This window comes from Primulina huaijiensis, chromosome 10 (assembly GCF_012295235.1).
Source record: "Primulina huaijiensis isolate GDHJ02 chromosome 10, ASM1229523v2, whole genome shotgun sequence".
NCBI lineage: Eukaryota > Viridiplantae > Streptophyta > Magnoliopsida > Lamiales > Gesneriaceae > Primulina > Primulina huaijiensis.
In genome coordinates, this window is record NC_133315.1 from 4912869 (window position 1) to 4928139 (window position 15271).

The window sequence follows — 15271 nt, forward strand, 5'->3', positions numbered from 1 at the left end:
CATCACTAAAAAGAGTAAAACAGCGCATAATCACAGCTGGTCGAGGAAAATATGTTGCTGTTTTTATGTCTGGGAGGTATATCTCAGTAAGTTATTGCCATCTGAAAATTCATGATTCCTGTCTTTAGATGCAAAGTTTTCACTGCACTAGCATCCCATTTGTTTTGCAACACAGTTTGTGTATGGTGACGAGTACAAGAATATCTTCTTATCAGGTAAATCGTTAGTCGATTTGTCAACTACAAAGAACCACTCGAATAATGTCAACTTGGCAAATTCAAAGTTCACTTTTCTAATGGAAAGTTGACATAAACTAGCTGAAATCTGCTACATGGATCTTTTGTTTCATAGTGTGGATAACAACTATCTTCCAAATATATGAAATCTTGTGGCATTTATGTTCTTATGAATATTTTATGTTTTCTGTTCTTTGACAACCATGCCATGAATGCAGAAGCCAGGTTTATCACCAGCTCGTTGGAATTAAAATTTTATACTCTCATTAATATCATACTAAAAATTTGATTTTCTGTTTCATGCAAATATGTATGATTATAACGAGACTAGGATGTCGCAAATTTGGAAAGAAACATAAAAGTAAAATAAGTGAACTTCAAAAACTTTTTCCACTAGGACTGACTATTAAGCAACATCAGCGAGATGAAATGCACACAAACACCAAATTGAAAACACGTTTTTAGTCTTTCTTTCTTCTTTATTCATCAAACTCCTCCACATTCAACTTAATGAGAAGGGGAAGAAACAAACTGTCGGGGTAAACTAAAAATATCTCTCTCTTCAAAAGGAGATGCCCACTCCCGAGAGCCGCCATTGTTTGGTTCAGAGGAAGATACCCTCTCCTGCAACCCCGAATGTGATGTACCATTCTCGTTGGGCAGGCTGAGACCCACACTACAAGGAAACGAATCATATTTACGAGCACTGTTTTGTATGGCATAGTTTGGAGCAGTCCATAACCCGTTCGGCCTTGAAGACGATAATAACCCACGATCCAAACTCCAGTCTATGTTAGAGTAATCAAATTGGGGTATTGAGCTTCCAGTTGTCCAGTCCACTGAGGATGGAGAACCAGACGAACCATTGATGCCAAGCCCAGAGAAGAGTCCGAGGGACGAGGCGGGAACAATTGTTGGTGAAGCCCCTCCTCTGCTCCACCAGCCATTGCTCCTTGATATCCCTTGAGAATCCATTGAGCTACTGCCCAGCATAAATTGCTGCTGTGATGGGTAATGGAGTGGGTTGTACGACAGATTTGAACTACCATCGTTGGAGCTCAGGCTTCTGGTGATAGCAACAGGTGGCACTAACCCAATAGCCTTCCCTGTTTCGACACTCTTGGGATACCAACCCGTAGCTGTACTCGGAGGAGATGAGCTAACACTGGAGATTGGAGCCTGCTTCAGATTAATGGACTGGGGTCGTTGCATCATAATGACCGGCTCTATAACTGATCCAAGCTGCAAATTCTTTAATTCATTTCCAACAGCCAAATAACGGGTTTCCGACTTAGCTGGAGGAAGTGAAGCCTGTAATGATGATGCTAATGAATAGGAGACAGAAGGATTAGATCCTGCAGTAGCCCACCTTTTATCTGATGGGACAGCAATGTGCTGCGGTTTAGCCCACTCCAAGTTCGGTGGTATTTTCAATGGCTGAGTACTTTTTCCAGGATCGACTGACGTGACTGCTCCTACTGCAACTTTGGTGTAGTTGAAATCCTTTTCATCCCTTTGTTGTATGCCAGATGAAGTTGGTCTCACTTGCACTCTTACTGCATTTTGTACAAGAGTCATAGGTACCTTACCATTGGCTACAGTAGGCGAATCACCCATCGCTTCAGGCTTGGGAGAGGTAGCTGGAGGCTCCTGCTTCTGCGTTTTTAATGTTTCTTCAGCCATATCAAGGTCACCCTCAGAGGAAACGACAGCTCTTTCAACCTCCTGCTTGGACGCCTTGTACCTTATTTCCATGTCCGAAATACGAGCAAGCTCTTCTGATATGTCAATTTTCAAGTTACCCCCACCGTCCAAATTATGTTCCCTGTGCTTTTCTTCATCACCTCCTTCAAAAAGCCAAGCTACAGATTCCTCTACTCTACCTTCATTCAGTATAAGAGCCATTGTCGCCCGTTCTTGAGAGAAACCCATGGCAACAAGCTGCTGAGAAAGTGCTTCTAGCTTTCTCGACATAAGATATCCACTGCAACGTTCATGCAGTTCTTGAGCTCGTCTCTCTTTCTGACGCTGATGTTTTTTTTCATTCTTCTGGCGTATTTTTTCTCTTTTGTCGTTTTCAGCTCCAGGTACTGACTCCTGGCGAGTTGCAGGTTGAGGTGCTTTTTCTTTATGGTCTTCTGACTCACCAGACCAGCTGCCATTATTGGAAACAGAATCATACTCGGTGCCAGCCCCAAATGAATTCCCAATATGATCATCCATATCATCTATGTTTCGGAAACGACCATTCACATGAAACGGACTGGCAGAAGTCCCTAGCATTGTCTCAAATGTTTGGAATGTTCCCAAAAGAGGATTGTATCTAGTTGCAGATATCCCGCCACTGGGGTTAACATGACCCAACGGCTTAGAAGAACCCTTAGGAGGTTCCTTCCCAGCCTTTTTGTCTTTAGACTTGGATTTCGATGCTGGAGACATGACCTCAACTTCGAGTTCTAATTCTGCCACACTAGAGATAAGTGTTGCATCAGCCATGAGCCATCAACAGACAAGATTATAATCTCAGCACCCAATTACATATTTTGTAAAAAATCATGCATATTTCAAAAAGTGGCAGAAAATAAAAATCAATTTTCATTTTGCAAAATACACGTTATCAGTCAAAACTCAAAGTAAAGAAATACCTTCAACATATTTCATAAATTTTAATATCTTATGCGTAACTTCAGCAAAACATGAAACAAAAATGTCAGAGACAAGAGAATATACTTTTATGGAAAGAAGACAGAAAATGAAAAAGGTGAAGCCAACGTGCATGCCTTATCAGATGCTTGTGCCTTGCCATTAAAGAGGTGTCATACACCTTGCTGTGCCTTGGAGGGCTTTGAAACTTATTTTTGCTAACAACGAAATTATTATTACTTAAGAAAAAAGAATTCAACTTTAACCTACAGCATTAAACAACTTAGTAAGCCTATTTTGCAATCACAATAGCCTAATTTGGCCTAACAAAACTCTCATCATCATCATCATCATCATCATCATCATATTTATGGAACATTCCCACTATTTGTGGGGTTGGATACATAGATATTATTTCACCAAATTAAGCAATTTTCTCACAAGATATTCTCATTAACCACCTTTATCCAAATTTTCAATGGTTTACCCCTCCTTCTATTCCTTCCATTAACATGTCAATCTAACATATGTTGGTTGGATTGAGGTCGTGTTTGGTCTCTTTCCTCATCACATGCCCAAACCATATAAGACGTCTCTCCCTAATCTTATCCTCTATGGAGGCTATACCTAGATAGCTCATATCTTTTCATTCTTAATTATATCCTTGCGCGTTTTGCCACACTTCCATCTTAATATACGCATCTTTGTTACCGACATCTTATGCACATGTAGTCTTGTAGTGTACCAACAGTCCGAGCCATAAAGCATAGCTGGTCGAACAATAGTCGTATAACATTTTCCTTTAAATCTCGCAGACATCCTTCCTTCGCATGAGACTCCTCATGTATCCTCCATTTCATCCACTCTGCTTTAATCCTATGGTTTGTATCCTCTTTGATATCACCAGTAGATCCTAAATAGAGAAAAGCTTCATACTCTGGTACTTCTCGACCTTCAATCTCAATTAAACTATCTATTCGTCTAGATTCAGGACCAAAGTTAACCTATGGCCTAACAAAACTCTTTTATGTAAAAATGTTTTATGGTTCATTATGCATCCAAATGCTTTCACTTGGTCTGGTGTTGTAACGAATTTTAAGAAACTAAGAGAAAAAGAAGATAAAGAACATATTCACAATTTAAGTTAATCATTTAACTTTGAACATACCTAATTAATCCAAAAATACACATTTCATCAATTTATGTGATACCTGGGCAGTTTTTACAAACAATTTTTCTATACTATAAATTAAATAGAAATTTGAATATCCACATATTTCTTGATTTCAACGCAAATTTCAAAAAACTCATCTTAACAATCTTTTGTAGGCTTTCTCCAAATAGTCCTGAACGATTCCCCAGCACTGACTTTCATAGCTTCATGCATAACATGCATGTCCAAAATGTCTTACTTCAAATATTTTTGTCCATTAAAATACTCATTAGAAATCCCGCATCATGATCTATCTCCGTAACTATCATTGCTTGAATGAAAATAAATCAAAACGAATCTTGAATGTTCTTATAATATCCACCACATGGATGCAAATACATCAAAAGTCGATAATAGAAAATGGTTTTGCTAATAAGACCAGTTTTGTTGTATCAAGATTTTCGAGCTCATTACACCATTCTACAGAGAGAATTATTGTTTTTCTGATACTAGATCATAGTAATTCCAAAAGAGATTACTAACGGTATCTTTATCAACATCATCTAACAAAACATCCTTTGGTTTAATAACTCAACATTGATTTTATGTTGCGTTTACAACTCACTAACTATCATACTTAAAAACCACATTCTTAATTTTCTCTTCACCCCACCTTATTCATCTTGGTTAAAATATTTATCTCATGAGAAGGATATAAATCTGCTCCCACAATCTCCATGCTCCCAAGTCATGCTGTGAAAGAGCATCAAACCTCTGACTTAATCCATATGTAAAAAATTATGACAACTATTAATTCCGAGGAGAGGTCCACATCGAAAATGAAAATAAAGACCCGCCCCTATACAAAAAAACTAAATTCAAATCAATATTCCTTAAAAAGCCAGAAAACACATCAAATTTCACCGAACACCATAAAAAAAACTATCATCCACTGATAAACACGTCAAATTCAATGCATGTTCAAATCCAATCAAATTAATTTGATTCCAACCGAACAAACGCATGCCAAACCCAGGTACACAAAGGTCAATCCACGTCACAGATTAGTCAATCCAATAAATAATTGATGTATAAATTACCAGACAGCAATCAATAGCCGAGCGCAAGGAAAAAGCACTATATTCTTTCAATCGAACGCCCATTAACTAGGATCAATTCTTAAAATTTAAATGAAAAAAACATGAAATGGATACATTCCATTCTCAACCCTAACCTTTCCCGATCGATCACAAAATTAGATAGCTAAGTGTGGGGGCGTCACCTGAAACGAATCGATCGATAGAGAAATCCAGCGAGGAGTGCACGATCGTTGTGGAAGAACGGAGGATTTGTTTTGGCGAAAATCAACGAGGAGAGTTGTACAGCGAAATGTGCGTATTAAAGGATATTGAAAGAAAAAGGCGAGTGACAGGCAATGCGAGGCTGATAAAGGAAACTCAACAGACCGGATTAGGGTTTTTTTTTCCCATTTTACATTCATCCGGTTTGTACATTTTCATTTTAAAATAAAAAAATTATGAATATAGAAAATGAGAAATAGTTTATGGTATCAATATCAAGCGACAATATGTATTTATATCAATATGTATTTATATATGTATACTACTATACTAACTGTAAGGTCCAAAAATAAAATGACGTAATTCAACTGCATGCAAAAACTGCGATCGAGGAACGGAGACCGAAGGCTGAAAAAGATAAAATATTTTTATTAAATAATTGTTTTCGATGATTTTAAATAAGGTTGATGATATATGATATTTTTAAGAATACGGAGTTTTAAGATGATTTTATACACCGAGTCGTAATTTTTAACGGCATTCGATTTTCGACTAAATTATGAACTTTTTGAGAACACGGCCAATATTTTCTCTACCTTTCCTAAACAAAATATTTTAAATATATACTATTGGGCTTAATGGGCCTAATATTTCATGTTAATGGGCCCAAGCTCCCATCACTTGGTTTGATTATTATTTAAAGTCTAAACTCTACCCAAAACCCCTTACAACTCACGGCTCACACACCTTACATGCACTAGAACTCTCCTAGCAGCAACAACACGGCACACACATCACCTTGAGAAGATAATCGTGGAGTTGAGGAGAAAAAAAATCAGCAAGGGTCCTCCGTTGGTCGTCGTTCTTTGCATCTCAACTTATTGGTCGTGCGTAAACTATGCAAAGGAACGCCTTAATCTTTCTTTCAAACATCTTTCACACCATAATATTGTTTTGAATTACGTTTGCCTTACAATTATTTTCGTTTTTATGTTATGGCATGTCTACAATTCATGATTTGTGATTCAAAACTCATGTATATGTCGCATAAAGGGGCTGCCATCCTAGGACAATAAAAAAGGATGAATTTCTAAGGGATTAAGAGCTTAGACGAGGCTGCACAAAGGCTGGACATTGGCGAGCCAAGCAAGAACGAAAAATTACATGTTGGTTCATTAGGGTATCGGCTAGAAAGAACCATAGCGTGTGACTCGACCAGGGCTTGACCAAGGCTCGGGCTGGACGTGGTTAGCTGTGAGGACATCGTCTAGGAAGGAGTCCTTGCGTGATAGGGTTCCTCCCATGCAAGCCGAGAGCAGCAGCTGTGCACGAGGGTTTCATGGCTCGGCCAGGGGGCCAGGCTAGGTCTAAGAGAGGTCCAGTGAGGGTCTCGAGGGTGGTGGCTCGGGCGAGGAGTCCTAGGGCGGTAGGAGTCTTAGGTGCAAAGTTGAAGGCACCGCGCGGCTCTTGTTGCATCATGCAGGGGGCTGCGGCATGTTAGGTTGAGTCCAGTGGGTCCAGGAGGGTTCCTAGGTGGGCTGGTCAGGGGTTGGCTCAAGGTGGCACGGGTGTGGCTCGACTAAATGGTGAGATGGCTCGAGGATTCTTGTTAGGGTTCGAATTTTTGGTTTAAAAGCTTAGGGCTTGAACCGTGGGTCCACGGCGGTGGCTCATGGCTCACAAGAGTAATTTAGGTAATAAAAGTCTATGTTTAAAATTTGGAAATTTAATATTAAAGTATGAATTAATTCAAGATTAAAACGCTCTATGAATTAATAATTATGAAATTAAATCGAAAGCCATGAATTTAAGCTAAATAAAAATATAAGAAATTTAATTTAAGCTTAAATAATTATTTGGGATGGTCTAGTGTCAACGAAAGTAAGAAAAAGTCAAAATGGAGAAATTTTATGTCTAGGGGTAAAACGGTCATTTTACACCTGAAAAATAGTAAAGGTCTTGGCAGCGCCCTGAATGCTTTAAATAATGATAATATGCTTATTTTAAATGTTTATGAAAATTTATGATGAAACGTTAATGCTAAAATATATGTTGCATGCTTGGTTTAAAACAAAAAATGATTTATGCATGCTTTAATTTTTATAAAGTGATGAAAATATGAAAATTTGAAGGAAGTGAAGTAATTGTGACTAATACGATGATACAGTGATTATGATGATATGTAAGGTCAAGGCTCAGTTGACGGGTGAGAGCGTCGCTGATGTTCTCGCCGCCCAGTACTATGGTAATCCATCGACCTTCAGCTAATACGAAAGTCACAATTAACGATCTGAATTCAACGAAAAGGAAAACATATACGTATACGATTAAAAGGAAAATGCATATGATGAAAGGAAAATGTGTAAGTTTATGCATGCTCATGAAAACTTATTTCAAGTAAAAAGATTTTCACTGTTGCTTGTGAATGTATATGTATTACTTGCTATTATGGTTATGGTTTGCTGAGTCAATAGACTCACTAAGTATGATCGATGCAGATGATCATGATGTTGATGTTGTTGAGGGACTTGATGGTTGATCTTACTGGACTGAAGGTACACACAACCCGAGGACCAGTGCTAGTTTTCCGCATTTAATTTAAGTTTATGATTTAAGTTTATGTTAAAGATTTTTATGATGCTTTTGAGTGGTTTTGAGAGGATGTTAGAGTTAGATTTATTTTTAAAATATTGCTAAGTTAGGTTGGGTAAACGATTGACGATTTTATGTTTCGAATTATTTTCCTTTGGATTTTCAAATATAGTTGGTTGTTTTATTTTTAAAATGGTGCAAGGTTTATATTAAAAATATATATTTATGTATAGATGTATTACGCCGAGTTAATAGAAAAAAAAATTTAGTACTTTTTAAGAAAAACGAGTAGTGGACGTTTCAGTTGGTATCAGAGCAATGTTCTTGTAAAGGATTGAGCCACCGTCAGTGTCGGGAAGCTCAATCGTCAAGCCTCAAATCTATAAGTTTAATATCTTTACACGATTTTTATGATGATATCTACATGATTACATGGATTACATGTTTACTTTACATGTGTAATAGCTTTTGAGATTAAATGTTATTTATGCTTAAAGTCGCTCAAAAAAGGGAATAGTATATGCTGCATGATTAGAAAACTTAGATTTAAATGCATGTTGGTTACGTTGGAATTCGGAAAACGTTCAGATATAATGCCTCCTAGAAGCGCACCTAGTACTGATAGGCAAGCCAAGAATACTGAAGGTCATCAAGTGAATGCACCCCCACCTCGTAATGGGAATACTACTATTCGTGCACTGGAGGGCATAGCGCGCTTCTTTGAGCAGCAGTTTCAGCAGGCTCCAAGGCCACAGCACGACATCTATAATCAGTTTCGGAGGCTAGGTTCGAAGGAATTTTCTGGCACCACCGACCCGTTTGTTGCTGAGGGTTGGATTCGAGCACTTGAGGTGAACTTCCGCTATCTGAATATGGGAGACGTGACCATGTTAGATGTTCCACTTATATGCTTCGAGATGATGCTTTTTTTGGTGGGAAGGAGCTGAACATGGTATCAATCTTGCCACACTTACTTGAGCAATTCAAGAATATTTTCTATGAGAAGTACTTTACTGCTGACGTCCGAGGACGATTGAAGAGGGAATTCATGACTCTCCGTCAAGGAAACACTACTGTGGCTGAGTTTGTTAGAAGATTTGATAGGGGTTGTCACTTTGTACCCCTTATTGCTAGAGATGCTGCCAGATTTGATAGGGGTTGTCACTTTGTACCCCTTATTGCTAGAGATGCTGCCGAGAAACTTAGGTACTTTATGGATGGCCTTCGACCTACCATACGCCGTGATGTGATGATGATGCGACCGACGGATTTTGCAGCTGCCACCCCTAGTGCATTCCAAGCTGAGCAAGCCTTGAAAGATATTGACTTTGTAATACAGCGCAAGAGGCAGCAGCACCAGCAGCGCTCACAGCCAGGCAAGAGGCCATTTACGAGGCCACCGAAAGCACAAGAGCAGCAAAAGCTCCAAGGACAATGGAAGAAGCCGGGACAGCAAAAGCCACAACCACCTGGAACACCAAAGCCTGAAGAGAAGCCTTTATGCAAAGAATGCAATCGCTTGCATTATTTTAAGTGCATGTGGGGATCTTATAGGTGCTTCATATGCAAGGAAGAGGGACATAAAGCTGTCGATTGCCCGAAGAAGAGAGGATCCACTGTGGGCAAAGCTTAGGTGATGCATGCTGAGCAAGCTGAGGAGGAGCCAGACATGACCCTCATCAACGGTAACCTAGTTATTTTATTGCATGAAAGGTTAAATTGATTATGGGAATTGATTTGGGATCAAGAAAAACCTAGTGGAAAATAGGTTGCATGCTCTACCTAAGTTGTAATTAAGACATGACAATGGAAACCATAAAAAGTGGAATTGAATTATGAGCCTTAAGTATGTAAGTGAGATATTTAATTCCAAATAAAAGTTTTAAGGCTTAAAATTGAGAATAACCAAAACCTTGGGCCTGACTGATATATTCGAGAACTTTGAGGGACTAAATAGCAATTAATCAAAACTTAAAGGGCTAAATTGAAATTAAATGAAATTTCGGGACTGAATTCTGATTTCCGAAATTTTTGGGGCTATAATGCAAATTTTCAAAAATTTAAGGACCAAAAACGCAAATTCCAAAAATATAAGGACCAAAAGCGCAATTTCTGAAATTTAAGGGGCCAAAATCGCAAATTTTCAAAAATCTTGGGGACTACAATGGGTATTTCGAAACTTTGAAGGGTTGAAATGTAATTTTTTCAAGAAATTATTTGGTCCAAACAGTTAATTTTTGAAAAATTTGGGAAAATAATGATAGAAATTCATTATGCTTCAACATGAATATATTTAAAGGTGTTTTCGTCGCAGGAAGGATATCCATTCTAGGTGTAGCTACCTATGCATTGCTGGATTCGGGAGCAACACACTCTTTCATATCCGATACTTTCGTCAAGCGACTAAATATTATACCTGAGGACATGGGATTGGGTTTCAAAGTTTCTATTCTTTTTGGTGATCAAATGGTCAATACTAACATCATAAAGAATCTGGAGCTTCGTTTGCAAATAGATCTGGTTCGGGCATATCTCATCATACTCCATATGCCTGAATTCGACATTATACTTAGCATGGATTGGTTATTAGTGAATGGAGCTTCGATAGATTTTCCACAGAGGACGGTGTCTATCTGACTGCCTAGCGGGAAATCTTTTGTCTTTGAGGCGGGGAGAAACAAGCAAATGCCGCATATTATCTCTTGTATGTGCGTGAGGAAGCTTATGAGACGAGGATGCCAAGCTTTTCTAACATGTGGTACTACCACACATGCACATGTCAGTCAGAAGCTAAAGGATGTTGATATCGTCAGAGACTTTCCTAGCATCTTTTCTGAGGACGTCTTTGGTATTCCACAGGATCGAGATGTGGAATTCGCTATTGAGTTGATGCCAGGCACTGTACCCATTTCTAAAGCACCCTATCGTCTAGCACCTGCTGAAAAGAAAGAACTAAAAGATCAAATTCAAGAATTGCTGGACAAGGGTTTCATATTTGCTCTCCGTGGGGCGCACCAGTATTGTTTTTGAAGTAGAAGGATGGTAGTATGTGACTTTGTATTGATTATCGAGAGCTGAATAGAGTTACCATCAAGAACAAATTAAATATCATTTACCGAGAATTGAAGATTTATTTGATCAAATGTAAGGAGCATCGATATTCTCGAAGATTGTTCTTCGTTCGGGATACCATCAATTGAAAGTGAAGGAGTCGGATGTTCATAAGACGGCTTTTAGGAATCGATATGGGCACTACGAGTTTATGGTCATGCCATTTGGGTTGACCAATGCGCCAACGATCTTTATGGATCTCATGAATCGCGTAATTCAGCTGTATCTAGATCAATTTGTTATAGTCTTCATTGACGATATCTTGATTTATTCGAAGTGTAGGAAGGAACATAGTCAGCACTTGAGGACGACTCTACAATTGTTGCAAGATATAAAATTGTTTGCTAAGTTCAGCAAGTGCGAGTTTTGGCTCGAGAGAGTGGCGTTCTTAGGCCACATCATTTCTAGCGATGGAGTTGGGGTTGATCCGAGTAAAGTGGAGGTAGTGAAAGAGTGGCCAGTACCGAAGAGCGTAACTGAGATCTGAAGTTTCTTGGGACTAGTTGACTATTACCGAAAGTTTATTTAAGGATTCTAATATATTGCGGTACCCATGACCGCCTTGACAAAGAAGAATGCAAAGTTTTTATGGGGATCCGAGTGCCAATAAGGTTTTGACAAGTTGATGCAAGCTTTGATTTCAACGACAGTGCTATCAATGCCATCGGAGCAAGGAGAATATGTTCTTTATACTTAGGCCTCGAAACTTGGTTTAAGTGCATTTCTGATACAAAATGACCGAGTTATAGCCTATGCGTCGAGACAGTTGAAGATACATGAGAAAAATTACCCTACACATGATCTTGAGCTCGCCGCAGTGGTATTTGCATTAAAGATTTGGAGACCTTATTTGTATGGAGATAAGTGTAAGATTTTCACCGACCATAAAAGTTTGAAATACTTCTTCATATAAAAAGAGATGAATATGAGGCAACAAAGGTGGTTAGAGTTGGTGAAATACTACGACTGTGAGATTAGCTACCATCCAAGAAAAGATAATGTAGTAGCAGATGCATTGAGTTGAAAGACAACAATTATTAGTCAATTATCACTTCAAAGACCACTGCAGTCCGAGATTCAGCGATTTGAGCTTACAGTATATGCTAGGGGCGAGGCCCCTAATCTCTTCACCATGACAGTACAGTCGACTTTGAGAGATAGAATCCGTGAGGGACAGTCAACTGATGAGCAATTGCAAAAGTGGAGAGTGAGAGATGAAGCCAAGGACCGGAAGCTGTATTCTGAGGTGGATGGTATTGTTCATTATCGAGATCAACTATGGGTTCCTAGGGGCGACTCTTTGAGGGAGGTCATTATGAAGGAAGCTCATGACACGCCATATTCCATTCATCCTGGAAGCACGAAGATGTACAAAGGTCTTGAAATTATAATTGTGGCCGGTTATGAAACGAGACATCCTGCGTTTTGTGACCGAGTGTTTGACATATCAACAAGTTAAAGCCGAGCATCAGAGGCCAGCAGGGAAGCTTAACCACTTTTTATTCCCGAGTGAAAATGGGAAATTATTACTATGGATTTCGTTGTGGGATTACAGAGGACTATCAAGGGTTTTAATGCTATATGGGTGATAGTGGATCGTCTTATGAAACAACGCATTTTCTACCTATCAAGACGACATTCACCATAACACAATATGCCGATTTGTATATTCGAGAGATAGTTCGTCTGCATGAGATTCTCGTATTTATTGTTTCTGACAGAGATCCGAGATTTACATCATCTTTCTGGAAGAGTCTGCATGCAGTGATGAGGACTAAATTATTATTCAATACAACATTCTATCCTCAAACTGATGGTCAGTCCGAAAGAGTTATTCAAATTTTGGAGGATCTACTTCGAGCTTGTGTCATTGATTTTCAAGGAAGTTGGGAACCGAAGTTGCCACCAGTGTAGTTTACCTACAATAATAGCTATCAATCATCAATAGGAATGACTCTTTATGAGGCACTATATATGAGGAAGTGTAGATCACCCACACATTGGGACGAGGTTGGTGAAAGAGGAGAATTTGGTCCGGACTTGATCAAGCAAATAACAGAGCTAGTAGTAAAAGCCCGAGAGATGATGAATGAAACGTCTGCTCATTTTAAAAGTCTACTGGAATAATTTTTTTTAAAGCTAAGGCGAAAAATACTCACACATCAAAAACATTTAAATAATTTAATCAATCTTTTAAAAAACCACCTCTGGAAAAAAACACAGCAGTTAAAAACAATTTAACATCCTCAAATCCTAGAATGTTGTTTAAAAGAATCCAAGCGTACTCTTTCAAATCATGCAAAATCGACAACGTAATAAAAGATAAAAATGCATAAAACAAACAATGATCATCCATGACGCATATACATATATTTTAAACTCACGTCTCATAAACATATTACGCAGAAGGAATGAAAGCTCTTCAGGTTATCCAGTGAACCACCCAGCTCCGCCTACTCAGTCTTCAGCGCCTCCAGTCTCCATAACATCATGCTCACCTACATCATTCACATCTAGTGAGTCTAAAGACTCAACACACCAGTAACGTTATAACGAATATATATACATAACATGCAACATTGAAAAGTACTGTACTCAACGTACATTTCATGATCTTAAAAGCATAAACGTAAACATATCGTATAGAAGCATAACGTGTCAAGACATGTCTCATCATAATCATCATATACATTATTAGTTCATTAGTTGTGACTTTCGTATCAGCTCTAATCGTGTCAGTTCTATCGTATCAGCTCTATTCGATGGATCCATCTACGTATAACCGTGGTTCTCGACGGCAGAGACATCAGCGACAGTATTGCCTATCCACTGAGCCTTGGCCTCATCATCATCGTATACATATATCTTCAGTCACAACCAACTCTCATCCTTCAAAAACATCATCATTTTCATCACTTATCAAAATCATGCATATACGTAATTTACCTTAAAATCAAGCATGCAACATATTTTTTTATAATTTCATAAAAAAGTCATGTTCATGATACATAAACATTTAAATATAACATGAGAAATTGTGCTCAGGGCGTTGCCAAGACTAAAAAAACTCGACCTGGTGCAAAATGACCATTTTGCCCCTGGAAACCAAAGATGACCATTTTACCCCTGAACCTCGAAAATTCGATCCGAAGCTTACCAAACTCTTTAAAACACCTCCAAACATATTTAAAAGTATTTCTTAGATGTAAACTCGAGCCTGTATCTGAACTTAATCGATTCGTTTAAAACTTGGTCCGAGATCCCGGTTTTAAATCGAATCAACTGGAAACTTAACAAAATTTTTCTCAACTTAAACTGTTACTTAAACCTACATGACCAGCCTCTAAACCACTTAATCCAGACCTTTTATGACCCTCGAACAGTGCTCGAAAGTCGTTGGAATTTTTCAGCTCTTGCTAATCCTCAAACCCTAGTCGCACCCAGCTCATGATTTATCAAGCTTAGACCTAACCCTCGAGGACCAGCCTTGGTCCAACCCTTCGTAGCACACCTTATGACCCTCCTGGACAGACCTAAGCACAGCCCTCATCCCCATGCACGCGCACTCCTCAATCCATCAAGAAAGCTCTCGATCTAGCCACCTTCGACTCATATCGGTTCCTAGCCTATAAATCTCCCTTCTACCCGAGATCAGCTTTGTATGGACCTCCCTTAGGCCTCGGTTGGACCCTCCTAGACCGCACCATGGCTTGGTTCAGCCCTCTTTCGGTCAAGCCTACCAAACTCTTTAACAAAACCAACCCATAACCCTAGCCGCCTAAGGGAAACATTCGGCCATCCCACAAACCGTGCACAACCCGAGACTCCATCATCATGACACCTTAGGTTTCAGCATACACGCCCCTTAAAAACCTAGACACGGCAGCCCTTGCATCAAACACAAAGGAAACATGAATATGAGTCAAGAAAATGCATATTTCATGTCAAACCTTTGCAAATATGGAACTACATGATAAATCAAAGAAGTTCTCATTCAATTACATATATATCAACATATAAATGGTGTAGATGATGAGTAAAATTACATGGCGTGCCTTAACATTTTTGTATTCAAAAACTCGAAGATACGTGCAAAGGATTAGCACCGTAGAAGCGGGAAAGAAGCTTTCTCGAAAACTATGGAGTATTCGAGACTTGCTGCTGAAAAATTAGTGGAGATTGCTGTTGGGATGGTGAGGGGACGACTGCTGGGTTAGTTTAGGTTTAGGGTTTGC

The 15271-nt window shown here is 38.9% G+C and overlaps 1 protein-coding gene across 2 annotated transcripts; it reads right to left on the minus strand.

Moving 5' to 3' along the window:
- Window positions 1-592: 592 nt before the first annotated feature.
- On the minus strand, window positions 593-5530 carry LOC140986213 (uncharacterized). Of its 2 annotated transcripts, none has more exons than XM_073454286.1 (2): window positions 5315-5530; window positions 593-2706 (listed from the first exon to the last, which is right to left on the minus strand). In XM_073454286.1, exon 2 carries the CDS (start codon window positions 2673-2675, stop codon window positions 744-746), a length of 1932 nt encoding a protein of 643 aa, XP_073310387.1. In that variant the 5' UTR covers window positions 2676-2706; window positions 5315-5530; the 3' UTR covers window positions 593-743. The 2 variants fall into 2 exon arrangements, with proteins under 2 accessions (XP_073310387.1, XP_073310388.1); XM_073454287.1 differs by having other exon boundaries at window positions 593-2698; window positions 5315-5482.
- Between the last annotated feature and the right edge of the window lie 9741 nt (window positions 5531-15271).

Coding starts and splice junctions, on each gene's coding strand:
- LOC140986213 (XM_073454286.1), bottom strand. CDS start 2,675: ATGTCTCCAGCATCGAAATCCAAGTCTAAAGACAAAAAGGCTGGGAAG.